This window comes from Hypanus sabinus, chromosome 8 (genome assembly GCF_030144855.1).
Source record: "Hypanus sabinus isolate sHypSab1 chromosome 8, sHypSab1.hap1, whole genome shotgun sequence".
In the NCBI taxonomy this organism is placed as follows: Eukaryota; Metazoa; Chordata; class Chondrichthyes; order Myliobatiformes; family Dasyatidae; genus Hypanus; species Hypanus sabinus.
The window spans coordinates 35,439,873-35,466,927 of NC_082713.1; the positions used below are offsets into that span (position 1 = coordinate 35,439,873).

At 37.9% G+C, this 27,055-nt stretch overlaps 1 protein-coding gene across 1 annotated transcript in view; it reads right to left on the reverse strand.

The window, feature by feature from the left end:
• LOC132398041 (teneurin-1-like) overlaps nt 1–27,055 on the reverse strand; it is a 742,532-nt gene that overhangs the window by 624,986 nt on the left and 90,491 nt on the right. The window contains exon 2 of the mRNA XM_059976960.1: nt 25,922–26,182. Within this exon, the coding sequence (XP_059832943.1) occupies nt 25,922–26,182 (261 nt within the window). The remainder of the gene's footprint in view (nt 1–25,921; nt 26,183–27,055) is intronic.

The window sequence follows — 27,055 nt, forward strand, 5'->3', positions numbered from 1 at the left end:
GAAAGTACATTCATGGTCTTCTTCTGCTGTAGTCTATGTAGTTCGAGGTTCAATGTGTTGTAATGCATCATTATTTGAGTTACTGTCACCTTCCTATCAGCTAGAAGCAGTCTGGCCATCCTCCTCTGATCCCTGTCATTAATAAGGTGGTTTTGTCCACAGAACTGTGGCTCACTGGACAGTATTTTTCTGGGTTTTTTTTTGTGTCTTCCTCTGTAAACTCTAGAGGCTGTTGTAGGTGAAAATCCCAGGAGATTAGTAATTTCTGAGATACTTAACCCACTTCCTCTGGCATCAACAATCATTACACGATCAAAGTCACTTAGATCACATTTTCTCCCCATTCTGACGTTTGGTCTGTATAATAATTGAACCTCTTGACCATGTCTGCGTGCTTTTATATATTGAATTGCTGCCACATGACTGACTGATTAGATACTTGCATTAAGAAGCTGGTATATAGGTATATCTAACAAAGTGGCCACAGACTCTGGCATTTGGTGTATTCCACTCCCTTTGCTGGTTTTGAGACCCTTTATTTAGATGACAAGGCCTTGGGCTCTTGCTGCTTTGCTCCACTTCCTCTACATAACTCCTTCAGATCAACCTGGACAATTATGCTTTAAGTCACTTTGTGAAATATTTCCATCTTTGACTTAGCATGCATAACTGTCCAAATTCTGCAAAACCCTTTGTAAGATAAATTTATATTAAATACACTATATCCATGCAAATTGTTATTCCTGCTTTCATGTGGTTAAAACATAGAAAAAATGTCTTACTGTTTGAACTTATTAAAGCCATGCTTTTGATTCAAGGGTCTTCTTCTCCTGAATAGCATTTCCACACTTTGACATGTCTCTTCTATTCCTTAGAGCAAACCACATTAGCTTTTTTTTTCCTGTGGCTTTGTTGAGACCTTTCTATTTATTTCACTATTGATTTAGTAATTCACTCAGGGTCACATTTATTTAATTTCAGCTTGCTGGTTTTAGCTACTTATTTATCATGCAAACTGAACCTTACGTCCTTAAAAATGCTCTCTACCACAGTGTTCTTGAATGGCCTCTACTATCAATTATGAATGCTAGTTTTTGTTAAGCACTAGCTTACAAATCTGCTGATCCATTTGACCCTGAAGCAGTCATGAAAAACACATATCTATTGCTATATTTGCATTTCATAATAGATGAATTAAAATCAACCATAAAAATAGCATATATTCAGACAGTCTTTTGCCCTTTCCCAAAGCCAACCAGCTTTCTTTTTTTTCCCTGGCCTGGATTTTAGCTTGGACTTTACAAATTGAGGTTCCATATCCATTGTGTATGTTTTTTTCAACCTTCAGCTGAAGCAGTATCTTTCACCTCAATTATGAAGGCACTGTAGCGATGTGGTACACATAGCGCTGAAATAACGACACACAGTCGGTAAGTCGTTTCGAGACTAGTTTATTCAAACTTCGCGGTGCTGGCATTTAAATCCCTAGCGTTTGCCCTCTCCAGGCGGAAATGACGTCAGAGGTGCATTACCAAAGTCTCCCCCTGCGCGCTGGCTATTTGTGAGCCGGTTCGCCTGCGCAGAAAGTGGGTCGCTACAGCACATCAGCAGCTATGTTTCATTTGGAGTTTGAAGACTTTTGGTACATCATCAAAGGCTCTAGAAAATTTCCACAGATACACTGTGGAGAGCATTCTAACTGGTTGCCTCATTGTCTGGTACAGAGTGGGGCTATAGCACAGGATCAGAAAAAGCTACTAAAAGTTTCAGACTCTGCCAGCTCCATTATATACACACACACACACACACATACACATATACATACACACACACACACACACACACACACACACATGTATATAAATAAGAATTGAAAATACACTTAGACTGAGATGTTAACTGTCCTGTGCTATCACCAGTGGGTTCATCAGTTAATCTGCCACCTGTCTTCAGGAGTTTCGGCCCGCTTATGATCAAGACGCCCTTGAGGTGTTAGGCCCGCAGTGCTAAAGCGCCACCTCCCACTGGATATACATATACACAATTTATGATACTTTTTATGTATTCCACAGCACTGCTGCTGCAAAATGACAAATTTCTCAACATGCACAGTGTCAGTGATATTAAACCTGATTCTGATTTTGACCTTTAATCTTGTCAAGTGGGCAAGAGATACTGATCAGGAATGATAGCAGAATAAAGTGCCTCTTAGTAGGTATGATCCTTAAAATTCATGGCCCTGTTTTATGATTTCAAAACAAATAATGGAGAAAATGCCTGCTGAACACTACTTGCTGCTTTCCCTAGTGTGTCATTACTTTTCCAGCGTTTTATGGGAAATAGCTCAGAGATGTTACACTTTGAAGAGGACTATCAGAAGTGCCTCACAGACCTAAATGCTCATGTCTTGACTATCCAAATTTGGTTTGTGTCAGGTGATGAAGAAATCAATGCTAGGGTGTAAGTAACCAGCCCTCTAAGAAGCCTACATATTAACAATAGTAGGTCATTACAGTCAATGTCAACAAATATCCTTTATCTGTTTTATTATTCATGCTTAAAAAATTCTCTGCAAGGATCTACCACACCAAACCTCTACTGCAAATAGGCCTAAACGTTGTAAAGTTTGTGTATAGGAAAACTTTGCCTATGATCTCAGTAACAGAGGCTGACAAGGGCTCGCAGAGAAAAGAATCCCAGGAAAGTCATGAACCAATGTCATTAGGGACCAGTCAATGCATCTGTTGTGTTCAAGGAGGCGGGGCAGGGTGAACAGACCCATCACTGCTAAGACTTTATGAGATTGGAGGCAGCAGTCATCATCAGTAGGTATTTGAATGAAGCATTCTAAAGCAATTTAGACGAACACCTGACTTACTTCCAAACCAGTGCTAAATTCCAGGTATTATGGGAATCACAAAATCCAAAACAGCCAGCGATAGGAGGAATCATTCCTGCTTCAAGCACATACTAAATGTAAATAATAATAAAAATACAGAGCAAGAAATTATAAAATGCACTGAGACCTTATCCATGACTAAAGTATAAAAATGAGCTGTCAGACTCTGGCAAAAACATTATTATCTGGCACTTGTGCAGCTTGAATGCCACAAATTGCACATCAAACCTTATCTATATATTATCTCATTCTTGCTGTTGGATGTTTCATGGCTGAGCTATTTATTATGATGTTCTTTAGCAGAAAAATATTTTTTAAAAGGCATATTGCAGACCTTAGCATGATCAGGGACACGGGTCCGGTGTCACATTCTTTTGTTAGAGCTGACATTTGAATGAAGTAACTTAGAAGAGGACAAGGCTAATTTTGACGCTTTGGTACTGGATAATTAAAGTTTATTAGATTTAGTAATGATTGACCTATAACTATAGTTTGCAGTTCTATTCTCACACATAAAGGGAAATGTATTCTCCATTTTATCTCATAAAAAAACTTCTGTAATGATTAATGATTTCTTTGTGGTCACCTTCATTTATGCCTTTTCTGTTTTACTGTCCACAACAGATGGAACAACTCAGTTTTGCGATAATTCTTGCAAATGCATTTTTAAAACCTACCCTTTCTCATTTTTCTTTAATACAGAGTGGAGAATTGTTCGGTGTCACCAAGTAGTCTAACCAAGTTTCTGTAGAAGCTTAGATTACTGAGCAAAGTTAAACTAATTTATAGTTAATGCATTTGAAGGGAAACACTGCATATCAATGGGTATGCAGCAAAGCAAATCTTAAATTCCATGTGTGGATTGTGAAAGGCAGAGGTTTGTAATGAGTCGGAACACAGAATTGATTGCTCTGTAGCTGGGCATACTATTGAGCCCAGAGGTGGGACATTGATGTACCACAGTACTTGCACGTTGTATTGAGCCCTTTGTTTCATATCAGAGAAATGGCATACAGTGACATTGAGTTGCTGACCTGGTTAACGCAGGGAGGGATTAACTTATATTTGAATTTCCGTTGACCACTAAAGTTAGGGAGTTTGTGGGTATCTGCTCTGCACCTTGTCTACTGGATTAACCTTAGCTAATTTTATTTTTACTTTTTTAAATGATTCAGTAAGGTTTTTTGAGTGTGACATTCTGATTCAGAATAAGTGCTGACTGTTCTATTATATTTTCACTTTCTAGATATCTTGCTATTACAAATTTGATTAAGAATACATTATCTCTTCCCTGCTGCTGAAGTAAAGCTTATTGGTCTACATTTTCTTGGTTTTGTTTTATCTGCTTTTTATATATCGGAAGCAATACTAGCAGTGTCCAAGTCCTCTGGCAGCGTTTGCTTTTCTAATGCTTTTTAAAAAATATTTATATAATAGACTGCTTCCCTATGGAACTCGCATGGCAACAACATACCTCAGATAAACTACATCCTTCATTTTTTTAAGCATCAAGAACGTTTCTAGCTATTTGGGGCTTTTCCCTTGACCATCGCTGACGTCAATTTTACTAGGTCTCCTTGTAGTGATCATCAGTCAAACAATGCCTTGTCACTGAGCACGGCTGTTACCTCTTCTCTGAGTGGACCTAATGAAACCTTCAGGAGATGCAGAGCACTGGTTTAAAGGGCCGCTCATCTCTAAGCTTATTTCTGTGCTGTTCAATCTCAGACAAATTCAATGCTCTGGAACAGAAACATGTAATCAAGTCCAATTGCAGAACGATAGTAGCTGAGACAATTAAAGTGAACCAGGATGTAGTCACTTTTGCTGGGTGCTCAGAAGTGAACTGCCAACATGTTCCTCTGTCATGCAAATGTAACTAAGATTGGAAACATGAATCAGGAATGTGGTTCTTTTGAAATGCATCTTGTAATGTCTTAAACATAGTTAAACTCTTAATTCTTTAAATCAGGGGTTCCAAACTTTCTTTTATGCCATGGGCCAATACTATTAAGTGAGGGGTCAGTGGACCCATATTGGGAACACCTGCATTAAATCTTTTCCAACTGTATTTAAAATAGAAAACAAAAACCAAAATGCTGGAAATAACTGAGCAGTATCTGGAAAAAAAAAGTAAACAGAGTTAATATTTCAGGTCAGATATAATTACTGCTTGACAACAGAAGAAACACTTTGAACTTTGAATAAATCATTTTACAAGGTTTGTTTTCCTGATAAAACAGGCACTGAATTCATTTGTAAATGAAAATCAATAAAACCTTGCAGACACAGGAAAACTGAAACAAAATTGGAACATGTTTGAAACACTCAGCAATTCACGTGGCATCTATGGAAAGAAGTTTTAAAATGTATCTGAATAGTAAGAACTTAAAAAAGTTGGATATTACTTTGAAACAAGCAAAACATGTAAAAAGGTCATTAGCGAGGACCAGGAGGGCATTTGCTGTGAAATGATGGGTAATGCATTGTACAAATGCTCAAGTTCCCTTTCATTTTTTATGCATATAAACTGATAACTCATGCAACATTTAACCTTGAACCAAAGTGCAGGGAACCAACTCTTGTTTCAATGCACAAGCCATATTTTGTGCTTTGTTCTCTCCACTGACATATCAAGGACAACAGGGGACAGGCACTGAATGTTGTTCTTGCCAGTGATCTAATTTCAAACACTTCACAAGTATTATGATCAATACATTGCCAACTATCATAAATAGCCTACGCAGTTGGGAGATAATGGTTACCGTATAAATTAGACAATTCTAGGTCTTTCATTAAAATTCTAACAATTCAAAACAATTTAAAGGAAATTTTCTCCTTAAACTTCAATGAACTCTTTTATTAATGAATGCAAAGAGTCATGAACCATTCAGGCCCAATGCCAAATACAGTGGTTCAGAACAGTTGTATTATAATATGCTTGACTAGAATTTCGGGATTGCAAATGGCTACGTTATGTACTTACTGCAGGATTCGTTGAAGGTGTTGGCCTGCTGTTGCAAACTTCAGCATTGCCTAAGGTTCAAGTAACAGAACGGCCAGTGCTATTTTTGTGAAAGTATCTGGGCCACCCGAGACCGTCATGGGGTCCAGGAAGTGAGATGCAGCTTTTCTAGGCCTGATTAAAACTTGGGTTCAGGCCAGGTCACTAGCTATGGAAGTAAACAATGGTGGCGATGAGGAACATGAGATTGGGCTGGGAATCTGAGTGCCCTGTGTTCTGGTGATGGGGTGAGAATACAATAGGTGAGTATATGTTGGTGAGCATGATTGAGATCCACAGTTAGTTTAGATTTGTGATTTGTTAAGTTCACCAGGGAGAGGGGCTGGAGCTTAAGGCAACAGGGAAGGGATCACTGTATAGGGATGAGAGTTGCTGAATGTTATGGAGCGATGCAAACGAAAGATGGGTCTCATCTCAGTCAGATCATTGTCTATTGCTGTGCTGAAATGTTAATTATTTCAGAAGTGTCCAGCAATGGTGGCTCCTGGGAAATTGCGGCCTACCTTTCTTCATAATACTCGAAAAGAGTGTTGCAAGGCATTAGCAAAAGCAGATGCATGTAACCGTATAAGTAAGCGCAACAGCTTGTAGAAGTGCTTGGCTGCATTATTAGAAAGAACGAAGAAATTATCATTGTAGCATTTCATCCCATGATTAAGTATACTTCCAATATGTTAGCCTGAAATAAAGAGCACTGAGCAATCTAAATTCTCAATCCCTTTTGTACACCAATAGATTTAAAAAATGAATAGTTATCCATGAGTCAAGGATCTTTTTCTTCTTCAGGGTCTGATTTGACATTTCCCTGCAGTTCAGGGTCTTGACATTTCCCTGCAGCCATCAATGCAATAGATTTTTTGTTTTGTTTATTAATGTGCTGATATTTGTGATGCAGCTTTTCACACCTGGTATTCTATTCATCAAAAGTTCAAATCAATCATTTGACCATACAGGAGACTCAGAGCCAGATGAGACATTATAGTCACGGTGCAGTTATTGGTCCTTTCACAGCCTCCTCTGCTCATTACTTAAACAATTACTTTAACATCACATCAATGGATCTGTCCAAAGTCCTAGTTTTGCTTCTCTCATCTGGAATAGCTGATGTGCTGCGATCCAGTTGAGTTATGGAATCGAGGGATCATTCTCCATGAAATATTTTCCTCTTCATTCAGAGTAAAAGGGAAACTGTATTTCACCAAACTTTCATAAACCCATGACACTTCAGAGAAGTAAAATAAAGTTTCAGTGAAAAAAAACAATACCCATATATATCCAAGTATTTGTACATTGCTCTTTCAAGGGCTGTGGGTGTCATTGACAAATAACGGAATTTATTGCCCATGGCTAACTGTGCTTGAGAAGATGGTACTGAATAGCAATGGGTAATACAGTAAGTTAGGCTCTTAGGAGTCAACAACATTTCTGTAGCTCTCTAATCATAGATAGGCCAACCTGGATAAAGGCAATATGACAAATGTTTCCAAACTCACAAGTTTTTATTACAACAATCTGACAGCCTTGGCCGTATGTTCTTTCATCCACATGTTACTAAATTTAAATTCCCCGTGGCCATTCTGAAATTTGGACTCATAAAATGAGGTCTAAATATGAAAAATGCAACATCAGAACCACAATGACCAGGGATAAATTGACTTATTATCTTATATATAATGCATGACATCAAAACCAGAAACAAAAAGTGTTCTAATCACAAACAAGAGAACATCTACAGATGCTGGAATTCCAAGCAACACGCACAAAATGCTGGTGGAACCCAGACGGTCAGGTAGCATCTGTGGAATCAAGTACAGTCGATGTTTTGGGCTGAGACCTCAGAAACTACAACTGTACAAAAACTGTTCTTTTTAATTAAGTCGATCAGGTGCGAAGCTGGGAGCTGGGAAATGAGCAGAGTTTGAGCACAGTTATCCCAGGTCACAAAACTCAGCTGAGGGAAAGAGAGTTGCTTCAGCCTCTTCTCAAGAATTGACTATTTTAGGGCTTATCTGCTGGATGATCCAGGCAAATCTTAATAGAAGGCCCACTCCATTGAAAAGGTAATGAACTTCAGCTTTCATACAGAAAACACAGTTGCAATAAGTTACATTATGATAGTTCTGTAGATAGTTGACAATCACATAAATTACAGGGTAAGTTAACATAGAAGTTGCAATGATACATTGTATTTCTGTGTTTTTTAAATTTATGCATCTATGGCAATGTCAGTATTTATTACCTATCCATTGTTGCCCCTGAAATGAGATAACATTGAAGAGTCAATCAACTTGCAATATCTGGAGTCATACAGAGCCCAGGCTGTGCAAAGCTAGCAGTTTTCTTCCCTGAAGGGTTTTATCAAACCAAACATTAGCTTCACTGCAATCCAGAGGTTTCATGATTAAGACAAATTTTCCATTTTAAATTCTGCACTGCCAACATGAGAAACAAACATATTAATAGGTTCTATGGTTACATTTAATGCTAGAAAAATATATACAGTATACATCCTAAAATTACATATTGACCTAAGCCTAAACCATTTGTTTTAGAATTTGGGCATATAGCCTAGCTATTTATTTTTCAAACTTCCTTACAACAAAAGAGGCCATTCAGCCCATTGATTCTATGCTCGTCATCAGGCCAATCTAATTAATCTTATTTCATTATACTTGCTTGCCATTCATGCTCTCTCGTGCCCTTCAGCACCCCCCAGTTCTCCAACAGAGCACTTGTGCTCTGATCTTTTGTGTGTACACTCAGGGTTATTTCCAGCAGACAATTAATCTGCCAACTGGCTTGCCTTTGATATGTGGGGGAAGCCAGAGAAAGGAAGAACAGAGAAATTTCACAGAAGACAGAGGTCAGGATGCTGGAGTAGTGAGGAATCAGCACTAAATGTTGCACCATTTTGCAGTACTTCCCCTTACACATATTTGACACTTGCAAATAACCATAAATAAGACCGAGGCAGAGATTATCTCTCTGCCTCAATACCTCTTTTAGGCCTAGACTTTTTCCAATATTGTAATCAAAGTTTAAAGTTCTAGAATTAAATTTGGTGCCTCTGAGACATAAAGAAGAAAAAATGACAGGAACTTTTTTGTTACTGTCTTCTGTGGCTCATGCTGGCAGCAGTGTATGTGCGAACAATGTACCAGGCTTCTGTGATATGTTAGAAGCTGAAACATATTAAGTTGTTATGGAGTGAGGGTACTTGGAGTTATGCTCCTAATCAGTGATGTCATTTCCACTAGGTGAGTCAGGCAGAAAAGGAGAGAAAGCAAGAAAAAATATTCATAAGCCTTCTTTTTATCAATGCAAGCTGCCCTTGCCTTTTTCTTTTGACGTCGTACCACGGCAACATATTGCACAGTGCTCAAGGAGAGTTCCTTCACATTATTATAGAGGGGCTTATTTGCTGCATCATTGCATAATAGAACCGAAGAAATGCCACATTACAAGTCAGTTTCAGGCATTAGATACATACATTACACTCTGGAATAGTAGGAGCATTTTATTAGCAGCAAGGCAAGCTGTATTATCACCTTACGGTGCAGCCATCCATGTGTTAAGGAGGTTGTATTGCTTTCTATTGGATCATCATGACTTTCTTCAAAAAAGTCAAATTGACAATAGCACAGCATACCAGAACATTGACCTCAACCTTGGGATTTGTATTAAAACAAACCCACATGACTGCTGAAATCCACCCTGGTCACCAACTGTCACTGACAATTATTGTCAAATATCAAATGACCCCTGAATGTCCCAAAATGATATTGAACCAATTAAGTAGTTTTGAAATATATCCAATGTAAGAAATTATCTTACTCTCTAAGAGGTTTACTTGAGTGCACATTGATTTAACAAACTATGAATGCAAATGAATAGCTGGTTGTCTGGTTCCAAAGCAACAATGCTACAATAAGAGGAATGTTTGAGATTGAACAGGATTGGACAGGAGAGCTAGAAAGTGAAAGGGAGAGTGCTAAGGAACACTGAATGAGAAATGAAGTGTGTATATTTCAGATGAGTTGAATTATATGCTGAAAAGTGACCAGCACAAAGGAATGATAATGGAAACAACACCATCACATCAATGTTCACCAACGAAGGAGTATAATGAAAGGAAATAATGGATTATTCCTTCAGAAGGAAACATAGAAAATAGAATGCAATTTAACATATAAGAATCTGGGTTTGAAAGTACTGAGGGTGTCAGTATCCGAAGTTCAGTAATTGGGGTCTATTATTGCTCCCAATGGTGTTACCACCAAGTTATCAGAAAATTGGCAAATATACAGTTAAAAATGTGTTTTCAGTTTGACTACTGTGTTAAAATGTTGAGCAGAACAGCACCCAAGGGCAGCTATCTGCAGACATTGTAGCTGCAAGGAAGCAAAGGAAGTAAGTCACAATATTAAATAACTCTTTCCATTGCAGCACCATAAAGGATTGCCACAGAGGTGAAGAAGGCTGTGGTGCAGGGTGGCATGTACCTTCAGGCCACAGCTTCATCAAGTTTGACCTGATTGATTCAGTCCATGCCATATGTGGCCCATTGAAATATGAACTCGGTATTCAGGAAGAGATCACAGAATATTTGTACTGTGCTTGGTTTTGAGAATGCAATAAGCTCTGAGATCCAGCAGCTGGATGGTAAGTAAGTGGAAAGAATTCAAGTAAGCACAGGCAGACAATAGGTAAGCACAGGACTCTTTAATTTATGTCTCTTGACCCAATTACTGCAAGTTTTGCTCCTTTTGTTAATGGGAGTTAAAAACATAGGTCATGGGTTGCATATTGTTTAGACATTTGCCATCAATAAAACTGAAATGAGCACGGTGCACATTGATGATGTCTTCATATAGTTAAATAACACTGGAGAAATAGTTCCTGGACATGCAATTTCCCCTTGTGCAGAACCTTCACCAGAATAGGTACTATCACATTAAAGTGTGTATGAAGTGGCTTTTATTTGCAATTTGTGCATGAAATTCAAGTGTTATGTACTTCAATTTTTACGTTAGATAGTTAAAAAGCAATCACAACAAGCAACTTGGAAGCACATGGTATGTTGGTCTTTCAGAAACTAGGGTTACATGTTGGGAAGGCCACAATTATGTTGGTTTTTGCAATTAAGGTGTTGTACGTAATTTTGGTTACTATATTCTGCCTTGTAAAACATTGCAGTGGAGATTCATTGAATTACTTTATGGGCTGGAGACATGATCCATGAGGAAAAATTAAGTTGGATGGGCCCATGTTCTCTGCAGTTCAGAAGAATGGGAGGTAGTGTACTAAAAGCCTGTTTGATTCTGAGGAGATTGCTGAAAGATTGTTACCTCCAAATACAGGGTCAATAAATGGGGGCCCATTCTCATGATTATAAGACCAGCCACTTAAAACTGCAGAAAGTTTCCTTTGCTCGGAGGCTTGTTAAACCTTTGGAATTCTCTGGAGCTGAGGGTACAGATTACTCTGAGGGCAAACCTTCCCTTAATTTCAGCAAAACCGATTAACTTCAGGAATGAGAGAAGTACACATGTTGCTGACTACATCACTGATGATGAGGTTGAGAGAGTTGAAGGTTTCAGGTTCCTCAAAGGGAACATCCCAAATTGCCTGTCTTGGTTCCATACCACCAGGTTCAGGAACGGTTATAACACTTCAGCCATCAGACTCCTGAACCATAAGCCATAGACCAGAACACAAGGAGCAGAATTAGGCTACTTGTCTCATCAAATCTGCTCCACTATTCCAACATGGCTGATTTATTATCCCTCGCAACTCTATTCTTTTGCCTTCTCTTCATAACTTCTGACAAACAGTGAGGATAACTTCACTCCCTTTAATACTGAACTTGTGGTAAACCATGTATATCTGTCTGGACATGCCCCTCTGCTGACTGCTCCTGTGGCTCCTCCCACAGACCCCTGGATAAAGGCGATTGTGTTACTGCTCCTCCCACAGTCCAGGGCAGTCATCCGGCATGGACGTGGTATATTTTACTGCTAATAAAAGACTTTCAGTATTTACTCTACTTGCAGTCTTTTGGAGTTATTGATAGTGCATCAGAACTGACTCCACAACTCATAGAGTCCTCACTTTCAAGGACACTACAGCTCAGTATTATTTATTTACTTTTTATTATTTGCATAATTTGTCTTATTTTGCACATCTGTTGTCAGTTTTTGGTATTTAGAGTTTTTCATAAATTCTATTGCATTTCTTTATTTTCCTTTAGACGCCTGCAAGAAAATGAATCTCCATTTGGCAAGGTATATGAAAGATGAATCACTCCTTTATAACCATGAGTGCAGAATAATTATCTACAAAACGAACACAATTTGAAATATAAAACACAAGGTACAAGACCACAAGCAAGAATTTGAACTTCAAAGAGGAGAGAAAATTTTAAATATAGGTTCTCTGCAGGTTATGAAACGTTTCCATTCCTATGAACTGTTTGTAACCTGAACAGTCTACAAGTTGAAATGTTGCTGCAAACCAGCTTCTCACACAACAGAAGATACCTGCAGCTCTACGGCAGCCAGCAAATGCATCCTGCCAGTCTCCCATATGCTCATTTGTATGCATGGGCTGCACTTAAGTCAGGCATTTGTAAGCTTGGAACAACCTGTAATTAGTTCATACAAGAAATGTTCATACAAGGCGCATTACTGAATACCTTAAGAAAATAACACGAGCCAAGTAACACCAGTTAGAATTTGAGGCAAATACCCTAAAACCTACCAAGAGAAGAAAAATAATATTAGATCACACAAAAACAAGTTGAAGGGAAATTCAAAGAGGTCAGACAGAGCATAGCTATAGAGACAAAATATAAAAACAATTTTTGTTATTATACGTTCACAGTATTTTGTGTAGACAGACCCATTGTTTACAGTCCACACATTTAGTCATAAATTGTGCAAGACTGTGTACGGTAGATGAATCCTATCCAAGAAATTCAGGTTTTAGTATTAAATTAAAACGTAAACTTGAAGAACTGAAAGACCAACCCATCTGACACCATGCAATGTTCTATGATTCAGATGAAAGTAGATAAACCTGTTTTGTATTTTCATATTATGAATGTTTGCTATTTCAGCCATAAATGATTAGTATAACCTAACATGTTAGAGTTGATTACGCCTTTAGAAGTTACCTGCAAGTTAATCATTTATAAAATTTGTTACTGCTCAAATGCTCCAGTCCTGTTAACTTATAGATACTTAATCTAGTATTGACTTCCAACAGAAATTGAATATGATTAGGATTATTTGCTGAACACACAAAGGGACTTCAAATTAAGAATTAGACAAAATTGTAAGCATTATGAATGATTACTTCCCCTATTATTCTCAAGAGAGGATGTGAACAGTAGGTTATCTCGCCAAAGTAAGATGAGAACCTGTAAGATGAAAATTAAAGACATTCGTCAAAGGCTAAAAAGCAAATACACGCAAACAAGTATTTTTCTTAATCTTGTGTTGAGAATGATTAATGAAGAGAATACAAGATACTGGTAATCATTGTAAGTGAGTCAATGTATGCTAGGGAAATGCCAGTTGTCTGCAAATGGGTTAATTTGATTTCTACATCAGCAAGATTGACAAAATGAAGACAGACAGCTATGGATCTTTTCGTCACTACGGTTCCATATAAATAAAATTGATTATCAGGAGAAAACTTCAAGTAAACTAAGCTAATAAACAGTAGCTAAAATATAAGATGGTCTACACTAAAGATCGTTGATTCTTTTAAGTAGCAACCAAAGTCAATTATTGTAAGTGCTCTGACTTTGCCGAGAGAGAGCTAGAAATTCTTCAATGCAGAAGAAGGCTATTTGTGGTAGCCTCTGGTGAACAGTGATTTATATTCTAAATGCTCACCATTGTATTTATTATCACTATGTGAGGCAACATCACAATCAAAACAAAAATAATTAGCCCATTTCAGTTATGAAACCAGTGGAAGCAATCAATGGAACATAATGCAGAGCAGAGAGAAGATCAATTAGACTGTCAAGGAACTGAACATTTCAAAGTTTAAAAGGCTACTTTTCTTCATGAAATGCTCAACCAAACTAGTATAATAAGAAACCATTTTTTATCACAATGGTTTTATATATAAATAAGTTATGTGAATGATTAAACTCTATGTAATTATGGAAATTCATCATTTTAAAAACTTACTTCCAAATATTTTCATGGAAGTTATTCTCCACCACGACCTTTTCAATTTTCTCTCTTGCCTAGACGGAATTAACTTTTACTCGGATATAACCACAATTCAGCTTTGTTTGCAAGTGATTCTTTTTCACATAAATCCAAAATAATACTGCAAGGGCAAGATTTAAGCTCCACCACACCAATCCTACAGCTCAATTGGTAGAATATATAAAGCTGTAGACTATTTTCTAAACAGGGAGAAAATTCAAAAATCAGAGGTGCAAAGCAACTTGAGAGTTCTTGTTGAGGATTCCCTGAAGGTTAACTTGCAGATTGAGTTGGTGTAATTTATTTCAAGAGGACTGGGATAATAAGAGCAAGGATGCACAGCTGATTATTTATAAGGCATTGGTCAGACCACCCTTGGAGTATCGTGAGTTGTTTTGTGTCCCTTATCTAAGAAAAATGAGTTGGATTTGGAGAGAGTCCAGAGAGGGTTCACATAAATAATTCTGTGAATGATAGTGTTATCATATTGTATTAGGAGTGTTTGATGGCTCTGGGCCTGTATTGGTTGAAGAATGGGGGAGAGGATCACATTGAAACCTATTGAATATTGAAAGGTCCAGATAGGGTGGACGTGGAGGGGATGTTTTCTATAATTGGCGAGTCTAAGACCAGATGGCACAGTCTCAGAATATAGAAATATCCATTTTGAACAGAGATTAGGAGGAATTTCTTTTAGCCAGAGAATGGTGAATCTGCAGAATTCATTGCCAAGGATGGCTATGGAGGCCATGTCATTGAGCATATTCAATGTGGGAGTTGATAGATGGATTTTTGGTTAGTCAAGATATCAAAGTTTATGGGGAGAAGGCAGGATAATGAGGTTGAGAAGGGTAATGAATCACCTATGATGGAATGGCAGAGTAGACTCAATAGGCAAAAAGGATTAATTCTGCTCCTATGTTATATGATCTTATGGTCTGACATCAACAATTGCTTATGAATGCACTATCACTTGGGATGACATTGAGTCAGGGTACAAGTAAGTAGGATGCATAGGGAGCCAAATGTGATATGGAAAACACATAAAAATCTAAACAAAGTGGGAAGGGATGGTCCTACAAGGATCAGTGCAGGATCATTATTATTCATGATTTATAAAAATGATTCAAACTGTGGAATCAAAAACAATTTTCAGATTTGCTATGATGTCAGATTGGTAGTGTATTGCAATAAGAAAATGTTAAGAAAATTACAGGTTGGACCTATAATGAGAACATTAATTTCAATATAAATTAATGAGAGAATTCTATCACATAATGCAACATTAATGTGTTACGTAATCATCAGATGTAATAACCTTTAATTTTTCAAAGTTGTTCTGGATCCTCCATGCATACAAAACACTGACAGATGGAGGTCCCTGGACATATGTACTGGCATACTGTACTATATAACTGATATAGAATCTGGTCTTCACAATAGATGAAAGATCTACCTTGGTGAAATTTAAAGGGGACCTATTTGGAAACTGGTGCCCTTTAAAGTTAAAATCATCTTTTTCACCACAGGTCTGCATCAGGCACACCCTCACCCTGCCCTGTGGAGAAAAACAATTAAACACACTGCATACAAAAGTTCCCTTATCTAAAGGTTGGACTCTTACTTGATATACCACAGTTATTATGCTAAATCCTGAAATTGATTTTAAAATGAAAGCAATGTATAATTTTGGAAAGTAAAACTTAAGATGTGCATGGAGAATCAGACGAAATCAAAGTGGAAAGAGCTAGGAAGTGAAATCATTGAAAGTAAGCACTTGCTCAATTCCGGGGGCCACAGAAGAAAATGAAGATTACCTTGCTCAGAAGCCTTATAAGAGGTTGTAGGACCAGTTGAAATGTATACATTTAACATCTGTTAAAATGCCAAGAGAGGGATGGCTATATTTTTCTTTAAAACTAATATCATTAATAAATATTCACTCGAACAACTGGCAAGACATGTCACCTCAAAAAAGCTGCTAGAAGATTTTGTTCTCCATTTGGGGGACAATCACTTTCTGACAGGTCTTTTTTCAGTGAAAGAACCAAGTTGATGCTAAATTATGGATGATTTTTTTGATTTTGATTTATAATCCCTATAAATTGAATCAAGATACCCAAACTCTTCTCAGTAAGGATCCTTAAGGATATTAGCTCCTAATGTGGTATAATAAAATTTTCATACCCCAGTAACCAGTTAATGCATTGGCATAATTTTTAACTACATGAAATACTTAAATAGTAACATTGTACATTTTAGGTTTCAGGTCTGAATAGGGTTATAATTTCATAAATATTAAAACAATTTGCAGCTATTATCATCTGGTACTACAGGGGTTTGCAATATAAATTTTGGTGTCACACAAATCTATGAATACTTTATATCCATTAGGATCCATTATGGGATTAGCTAACAAAGACTAGTGGCTTTATAAATAGAAATTATGAATAGCACGTCAATCTACACAATACCACACAAAGTTATTTACAGTAGATGAGAAATCAAATTCTAAGCACTTGATGTAAAAAAGAAATGTTGAATATATAATGCATCAGTCAGCCTCTGAAAATGACAGGATGACATTTTCCTTGGAATTCTAAAGGGTATCTGCCAAAAATATTCATCTGGAAGTCTTTAAATCATGTTCAAGCTCAAGTTTAAATGACTTCCAATACATTTACAAGTTATTCTGCAATCACCTCGTTCATTCACCATTGTCTTTTAGTTCCAGGTTAAAGGTAATCAAGAATGAGAAAAGGTAATATCCTCTTCAAACGAAAATAAAAAGTAAGATGGCCTATTACAAAAATTAGATAAATTCTGACTCGGGAAGCCTTAAAATACTTTTCACAATTGTTTCATAAATATCAACCTTAGTCCAGTCAGGTCAAATCTTCCTCTCAAAGATTTTGCATGTATGATATTAATTTAAACCTCCAGCTTCATTTTTAATTTAGGGTGGCAGTCATACAGGCAAGATCAAGGAAGAGAGAGAGAAAAGGAATGGGGGCAGGGGAATCTGTCCCAATTTTGGTTACAATAGTCCTCTAAGAGTTTAACCTCAGGGTTTCATCTGATCATTGTGCAGCAATCTTCTGTCCAAAAGACACTGTAAAGCAACTTCTGGACAAAACACGAGCCAAGTACCAGGCACGACAAAGATACTGAATGGGGACTGATGCAATAGTCCTCACCAGTCAGCTCACTGACTGACATGTGAATAAAGAGTGCATGCAAGTAAGAAAGGACTTGTATGAAATATCCTGGGACAGTTTTCCCTTCAATAAAAGTGAAAGCACTGACCTATTTGGGCTCTGATGCCTGCTGTGAATGTTACAATAATCTCCAAATAGGCTCTGGCAAACTGGTAATCACAAAACAACTGAAATAATTAAAGGAGGACGTTAGCTGGTATCTTTTGTACCTGCTCTGACAAGTAAAAAAGATAAATATTAACCTCATTATTCCAGCAGGAAAAGAGTAGGAGAGGTATGCTCCTGTTTTACACACAATAAATTTTATTTCTGATTTTTTTTGTTCATTCAGTGGGTGTTACTGGCATGGTCAGTATCTACTCTTTATCTACACTGTCATTGTAATTATAGTGCTCGTGGGCAGAGAGTTCTGGGGATATGATTCAGCAATGATGAATAAAAGATAATCCATTTCCAGGTCCTCTTCTGTTCACCAGGTCTTCTCATGCATTATTGGTTTAATTGTGTTCAAATTTTTTCACAAAAAGATGTGACAGAACTACTGAGTTTTGATCTCTTTTTTGTATTGTGGGACAACCTATTTCTTCCTACAACACATTGCTTTTGCTGTTTACTATACTCATGGTCCTGTGTAATAGTTCTGTTTGATGTGCCTAATGTCACTATTCAAAATCTCTAATATAATCTACATTGTGTCAAGTTTAGTCTCCATGCATGATTGCAATATTTATATGAAGGACATTTTGTTGCGCAAGTTTGCAGCTGGAATGAAATACAATTCAAGCGCTCTAGGTGGGTCACTGTTTTCCATGAATGTCCAGTTTTGGACTACAGTATTTGATCAGTACAGAATCCATCTCATTCAACATTGTGGTGTTACACATCTGATGGAATATGCCCTTTTTTGAGAAAATGCATCCTTAAGTCAGGATACATTCTTAAAGTCACCAATGGAATGACAGAACTATTGAGTGGCTAGTTCAGTCACTCTTACTGATTAAATTTGAAGCCTGTTTGCCAAAAGAAAATACTGTGAATTTGCTACTCTCAAGTTTTAGAGTCATAGAACAATACAGGACAGAAAGAGCCCTTGGGTCCATCTAGTTCATGCTGAGCTATTAATCTTTCTAGTCCCAATAGTCTGCTTTCTGAACCTAACTCTCCATACCCCTCCCTTCCATGTACCTATCAAAATTTCTCATAAATATTGAAATTGAACCCACATCCACCACTTTCACTGGCAGCTTATTGGACATTCTCACCAACCTCTGAATGAAGAAGATACCCCTCACATTCCCCTTAAACATTGCTTCTTTCACACCTAACCTATGACCCCTCATTCTAGCCTCAACCAATCGCAGTGGAAAAATCCTGCTTACATTTACTTTATGTATACCCTACATAATTTTGAATGCCTCCATCAAACTTCCCCTCAATCTTGTATGTTCTAGGAAATAAAGACCTAACATATTCAATCTTCCCCAATAACTCAGGTCCTCAAGCGCAGCTGACATCCTTGTAAATTTTTTCTTCATTCTCTCAATCATTTTGATATACAGGTGGTCCCCGATTTTCTAGCGTTCACTTTACGACAGCTTGCTGTTACGAAAGACCTACATTAGTACCTATTTTCAGTAAACAAATAGGATTTTCGCTTTTATGAAAAAAAGACGCCCATTTTATACGTGTTTACCCCGAGAAAGACTACCATGACCGTGAAGTCCTGTGTGGGCAGTTGCGCGTGCATTAATGATTTCTTTTTCTCCAAATCGATCTTGGCTCTCTGTCTTCCCAATTTTGAGAAGTGAAACCACACTGTACATGCAATATTTCTACTTTATATGGCTGTGTCTTTATCATATCATTCCTGCTTTTATTATATGTTGGAGTTATTTAAAGTTTTATGTGCTATTTGGTATGATTTGGTAGGTTATTTTTTGGGTCTGGGAATGCTCAAAAATTTTTTGCATATAAATTAATGGAAATTTCTTCTTCACTTTATGACATTTCAGCTTCCAAATGGTTTCATAAGAATGCTCTACCTTCGGATAGTAGGGGAATCCTGTATTTCCTGTAGGTTAGGTGACCAGAAATGCACACAGTACTCCAAATTAGGCCTCAGCAATGTCTTTTTCAACTTCAACATAACATTCTAACTCGTGTACTTAAAACTTTGATTTATGAAGTCCAATGTGCCAATAGCTCTCTTTACAACTTTATCTAGCTGTGAATTCATCTTTCAATGAATCAGGGATCTGTATGCCCAGGTCTATTTCTTTTACTATACTACTCAGTGCCCTGCTGCTCACTGTGCAATTCTTACCCTGGTTTACCCTCCCAAAATGCAACCCCTCACACCTGTCTGCATTAATTTCCACCTGCCATTTTCCTAGCTGATGCAGGTCCCACTGCAAACTGTATACTGTAATTGATTTAGTTATTTGTTTATTATTATTATTATTATTATTGATTTTGGTTTTTTTCTTCTATATTATTGTAAAGAGGGTTTCTTCTTTTTTCTTTGTTACTGTGTATGTAATCAAAATGGCTTCTTTGTTTTGTTAAAAGCAGGAATGCTTCTTTGTTGCAAGAGAGTGCTGGAAGCTTGTTTGGGTTAAAATTTACTGATAACGAGAATTGTATTCCTTTGTAAACCAATTGGGATTAATGTTGTTCTTTCTTCTGAGTCTGTAAGCTATTGTTGACGGGCTTCTGGGAGATCGGCGCGAGGGGTTGGGAGAGAGAGGACGCGATGCTGTAAGCTGGGCGAGGAATGGACCCCAAGCGGGGGTCCGAGGCCAGGAGGTACTCCAAGGAGAGGAGATGAAGCTAGATGTGCTTGGTTGACCACTTTGGATGGTCCTAAGCTGCGAGTCGAGGAGTTCGGAGGGGATCGAATGGTGGCCAGAAGACTTCGGTAATTGAGCTCCAACGGTTGTGCACGAAGTGGCTTGGACCTTGATAAGATTGGCGCCTTTTCTTTATTTTTTTCTTCATATATACTGTATCGTTATTAATCACAGTTATAGTAACCTTTATAAATTGTACTCAATTAATCGCATATGGTGTACTGTCTGTTTTTGGGTGAGGCGGGGACATCACACAGCATCCACACCAGCTGATTACCCAGTTTGGCGGGGCCGAAGGCTGCTCCCACTAGACGAGAACGAGCTGAGCGAGCCTGAGGCGACATAGGGGGTTACATTATGTATTGCATTGAATTGCTGCTGCTAAGTTAACAAGTTTCATGTCACATGCCGGTGATAATAAACTTGATTCTGATTCTGAGTCTGAACTTTCATAGCTTTCCCTGCTCTCTACTGCACCACTAATCTTGGTACCATTTACTCATTTGCTGACCCAGTTTACTACATTATCATTCAAAGCTTTTATGTAGATGACAACCATCAACAGACCCAGGACTGATCCCTGTAGCACACCGCTAGTCACAGGCCTCCAGTCAGAGAGTGAACTATCTACAAATGCTCTCTGGCTTTTCCAGGACGTCTAATATAATTTACTACCTCATCCTGAATGCCAAGTAGCAGAATCTTACCAACTTCTCAATCGCCCTTTGCTAAAGGCCACTGCCTTGTTTTCTCTTAATTTCCTTGAAAAACTCTATAAGACTGGTTAGACTTGATCTAATGCGCACAATGCTATTTTCATTATTCCTAATCAGTCCCGGTCTATGTAAATAGTATGCTTATATATCCGGTCCCTTAGAATACCTTCCAATAATATTCCCACCACTGATCTTAGACTTACAGACTTATAATTTCTTGGCTTGTTCTTAGAGACTTTTCAAAATATCGGAACAAAATTAGGTATCTTCCAATCCTCCAACACCTCATGTGTTGCTAAGGATGTTTTCAATATCTTTGCTAGGGCCCCTACAATTTCTACACTAGCCTTCCAAAAGGTCCACAGAACACCTTGTCAGGCCCTGGGGATTTATCTTCCCCAAATGGCCTCAAGACAGCAAACACCTCCTACTCTAATCTGTACACAGTGCATTACATCACTGATGTTTTGTCTCACTTCTCTAGAAACCAAGTCCTTCTTTTGAGTAATACAGATGCAAAACATCTAGTTAACGTCATCCTGTCTTTTATGGCTCCATGCATAGATGACTACTTTGATCCTCAAGTGGGAAAAAAATGTCTTTTGTTATTCTTTTTCTCTCAATATATCTGCAAAAGGCCTTGGGATTTTCCTTTACCTTGACTGCGAGAACAATAACACACCTTCTTTTAGCCCTCCTGATTTCCTTCTTAAATGTTCTCTTGCCTTTCTTATACTCAAGTACCTCACTTGTTCCTTCCTGCCTATACCTGCTATGTATTTCCTCCTTCTTCTCCTTAATCAGAGTCTCAAGATCTCCCAGAAACCAAAGTTATCCTTGCCTTTTATTCTGACAGGAACATACAAGCTCTGTTCTCTCAAAATTTTATCTTCGCAAGCTTCCCATTTATCAAGCACACATTTGTCAGTAAACTAATTGTCCCAATCCACACTTGTCAAATCCATTCGGATCCATTAAAATTGGCCTTTCTGAAATTTAAAATCTCCGCCTGAGGACCAGAACTATCCTTTCCATAATTATCTTGAATCTAATAGTATTGTGATCACTAGAAGCAACGTGTTCCCCCAAACAAACTTCTGTCACCTGCTCTGTCTTATTCCCTCACTGGAGATCTAGTATTGCACTCTCTTTAGTTGGAACCTGTATGTATTGATTTAGGAAACTTTCCAAACTCTATCCCATCAAGCCCTTTATAGTATGAAAGTACTATAATGGAGTGAACAGAACTGTTTGCAATATTCGAGATATGGCCCACTACAGTTTTATAAACCTGCAACATAATTTCCTGACTTTTAAACACAATGCCTTGGCTAAGGGTGTCCGGGCAGAGACATGTCTCTACCAAAGGATGTGTTAGGTGTTCCTTCCCCTCCGCTTGCCTGCGGGTTATCTTTGGGCAAGGGGTAGCTTCTGATCAGCGTCTTCACCTTTTCTGACCCCACATCCCCCTCCCCCATCAAAGACACGTGACACTATGGGAGCAGGTAATGGATGGTCGCATGAGCAGCTGATGCATTTTACATTTCCTGCTTATGTGACCAGGCAGACAATCTCTGAAATGTATTGAAAATGGCTGGGGTCGCCCAGCTTGTAAAGGCACTGCCCAGAAAAAGGCGATGGCAAACTACTTCTGCAGTAATACATGCCAAAAACAATCATGGTCCAAAACCAGGATTGCCTACATCATAAGACATGGCTCATGAAGATGATGATTCCTTGATTAATAAAGGCAAATATGCCATCTGCCTTCTGAACCACTTTCTAAGAGCTATAAAGTTGGACCCCAAAATCCCTCTGCTCAGCAACACTGTTAATGGGCTTTCCTTTAACGGTGTGCTATCTCTTTACATTTGCAATTCCGCCATGTTGCCACTATATTTTTAATCTAGGCATACTCAGCTGGAATTAAATTTCCTAGCTCTTGTAGTGGGATTTCAAATTTGGTTTAAAGATTAATTGTTTAAATGATGGATGACAAGTACAGGAATGAAACTACATTACTGTACCATACTCTACTAACATCAGCCAAAGGTAAAACTAGCTAATCTGACCAGTCTCCAGTGAGAGCTTTTGTTGAAATTACCTCTCTTGTTGTAATCAGGAACTATAGCAGCAAGTTAGAATCTCAGTAGGAAAGCCCGACTTTAATTTAACTTTTTGGTTTCTGCGGCTCCAGCTAGGAAATTTAATTCCAGATAACTTAATTTATCTGGATTAATTATATAGTGGATACACTTGTGAATTTATAATTACCAGATTGTTATAAAAACATCTGGTTTACTAATATCTTAACACGATATGGTCCGTATTTGATTTGCCCATCACTGTCTGTGGATTGTTACATCCCAAGCAGAGGTCAACACTTTATCTTCAATATTCAATTGTTGAGAATTGCAGTGTGGAAACAGGCTCTTCAGATCATGAAGTCCACAATGGTGATCAAACATTTATTTACATTCAACCGATGTTAATACTTTCTTTTCATTCTTCCCAATTCCCATCAGCTCCTCCCTCAGGTTCTAGCAGTCGCTTACATGCACTGCATATTTTTGGGATGTGGAGGAAACTATAGCACTGGGAGCAAGCATACAGTCACAGGCAGGGGTATAGTGCTACCGGAGCTCACCGGAGTGCCACTCTGGCACCTCTGTAAAATAAACATGCGGGGAATTTAACAGCGGACACATATTAAATAGAGGGAATTTTACAGAAGCGGGGGTTGGGGAGAGGAGATGGCGGCTGGTGAGGAAAATACCACTAATAACATTAGGATATTTGATCATTTTTGGTGAAATCCTGGAGCTGTGACTGTTTTTTTTATTTAGGTATTTGTGAAATTCCTCCTCGCTCGACCCGTTGTCCCAGCATACCATGCTGTAGCCTCCCGGCATGTCACAGATTCTCAGTCTCTCTCCAGCACTCATTGTTTGAGCATTGTTTGCTGAGAAAACAAAAATCTTAGATCTTTTGGAGTATGGCATGTTGCTTGCTGAAGTGGGCCGTAAGGTCGGTAAGAACGCATTGAACTTTTGCACAATAATGCAGAAAGAAGCTGAAATTGGCAGTAGTGTTAGAGATACCCCTACATCGGCAAAAATGGTCTCTCTGGTTCGTGATGAAGTGCTTGCAAAGACTGAGAAAGCATTAAATGTGTGGCTAGAGGACATGTCACAGAAGCATAAGCCTGCTGATGGCAAAATGAAGCATGAGAAAGCACTTAATCTCTATGAGCACCACGGTGAGGGGTTTGAGGAGAGCGAGAGGAGGGCTAGTAAGGGATGGATGGCTATATTTGTTAAACTGCATGGACCTCCTCTAGTTCAGTGGAATCCTGAGCCATATGTCACATCATGGCTGCGGTACCACAGATCAGCAGATGACACCAGGACAAGGGTTGCTTCAGACCCCCGAACACATATTACACCTGAACCTTTGTGGAAATTATCGTGAAACTTCTCATTGGTGGCATTTGGTAAGCAGAAAATTACTTTTAAATTGGTAAAATACACAATTACTGTCTTATCCTTTACTTGCTTGATAATTATATTTTATGATAGTTAGTGAGTGCAACCGTGCAATACTTTGACATATTATTAAATTAAGTATTATATTTTTTATTGTACCAGTTATACACTGAAATGTAGTGATCGGATATAAATCGGATATAATCTTGTTAATGTCTTAACTATCACCATATTTCTGTGGAGCTCTGGAATTCACATACTTCTTTCATCTTGGTTTAGTGCTTAACATCATAAGAAGACCTATTCATATAAAATATGTTATATAATTATAATTATTATATTCTTATTTATATATATATATGAGACCTATTCATACACACACACCCCCCCCCCTGCTCATTACGTGAACAGGTACACAAATTATGTGTGTATATATATATATGTATATGTAGAGAGAGAGAGCGAGAGAGAGAGAGAGAGAGATGATATAGGAAATGGCAAATATTTTGTCAGTTCCAGCCCTAAATAAAAATGGCACTGCACCCCTGGTCACAGGAGAATGTGCAAACACCACACATGGAGTATCAGAGGTCAGATATGGACTTGGGTATCTGGGGCTGTGTGGAAGTGGCTCAAACAGCTGTGTCACTGTGCCACCCTTCCAAGAATAATTAAAGATAATTTGCCATTGTGCCAATAAACGTGCAAAAGAAACCAGTTCTTTGATTCTATGCTTTTCCATCTATAGGGATTCAGTTTTCAAGAATGCTGCTAAATAACACGTCGATATATAATCAGATACATTACTTTAAAGTTCAAAATTTTCCATTCTGTAGAACCAGGAAATGTGTATAAACTCAAGTGTTCCCTGTCATTTTTGGAAGAGGAGCAGAGAGAAAATGCTGAAGACAAATAGCCACGCAATGAGGTAGAGTTAATTCACTTCTCTCACTGTCCAGCTTTTACAATAAAAAAGAACTCAAGCCATTATTAAGTTCTTGTGTACTTCTGAACACTTGAAACAAATGGTGACTGTTTCTATTTCTCACACACCTCACCTATGATTCAAAGCACTGCAAATCAACACATCTAATTCAAATTTGTTTTTTCAAAGTATATTTTACACTTAGATGAAAAGCAGTGGAGACACCAGGGAGGTGTAAAATATCTGTAAATGATGACGGCTAATTAAAACTCTCCAAAATTTCAGAAATGCAACTTTGGCATCAAACTTTGGATGCAGACATGAAGTTGGCGCAAATTACAATCTTAAGTCAGTACATTTATTACTCAATCCTATCCTGAGAACTTGTGAGGCAAGTACATGAATCTAATTGATATAATTCTCTTCTAATGAATTGTCTTACAAAGTTATACAAAACCATATCGGAGCTCTGAAAAGAGCTCCAATTTTACTGTGCTTTTGTAATTAATTTTTGCATCAGCTGAAGGCGTCATTGCACCACAATATTTTACAGAAATACTTAGTTTAAATCCTTACCATTTTCTGCATCAGACTTCCTTTCCTGTTCGGTGTCAGTGAGGGAAAGCATTGAATTTGCACGGCTTGACAGACAGGAGCTATGTTCAGATTTGATCTCTCGCATCCACAATCGTAAAGTATGTTCTGGAGATGCAGCTCCTTCTGTTTCAGTGTCGACATCAGATCCCACTATCATAGGGTATCCGTGTTGGGAAGGATCACATAGATCTGTCTGATACCCACCACACAACACTGATGGAGCTTCGCAGAATTCCATTGCTAAGACAAAGAGAAAAAGAGAGGGGGCAGAGTCAGTCATCAAGCTTATTGAATGAACATATTTAAAGTGCAGTTAACAGCACAATATGCCAGGCCACCTTTCAGCCTTCTCAGAAATTTCAGTACATAACATCAGCAGTGTATTAAGTAGACAATTATAAAATTCAGAATGATCAAATATGTTTGTTGAAACACAGGAAAAATGTTCTTTGGGTGTATAATCTAAAATCAGTCCAGTGTTAATCATCAAATCATACAAATGTATCACAGAGAAGATTATTAGACCGATTGCCCCCTCCTGGTTCCTTGAAAAATCACTTGTTTTAGACCTACTTTTCCCATAATTTGCGTTTCCTAAGCTAATACACAGGAGCCTTTTTAAAATGATTATGGAATTAGCTTTTATCGCTTTTCCTCATGACACATTCCTGATCTTGACATCTCTCTGACTGGGAGTATTTTTCTTCATCCTCCAGATCTTTTGATGATAATTTTAAGTCTTTGACTTCTGGATATTGTCCCATTTGCCAGGGGGAATAGCTTTACTCTGTTCTATCTAGTCATTTCATCATTTTATCAGATCACATCTTAAACCTCTTTGTCCTCATTTTACATTTTCCCATCTGTCCTAATAAATGAAGTCCCCAATCCCTAGAAACATCCTATTGGATCTCACCTGTACCCCTTTAAAGTTCTTCACTTGGAGTGTGTTTCTCAGAAATATCTATAAGAAATTTAAAATATGAAATATAAATGGCCTTGATAGAGTGGATGTCGAGAGGATGTTTCCTATGATGGTAGAGTCTAAGATCATAGGACACAACCTCAGAATAGAGGGGCGTCCTTTTAGAACAGAAATGAGGAGGAATTTCT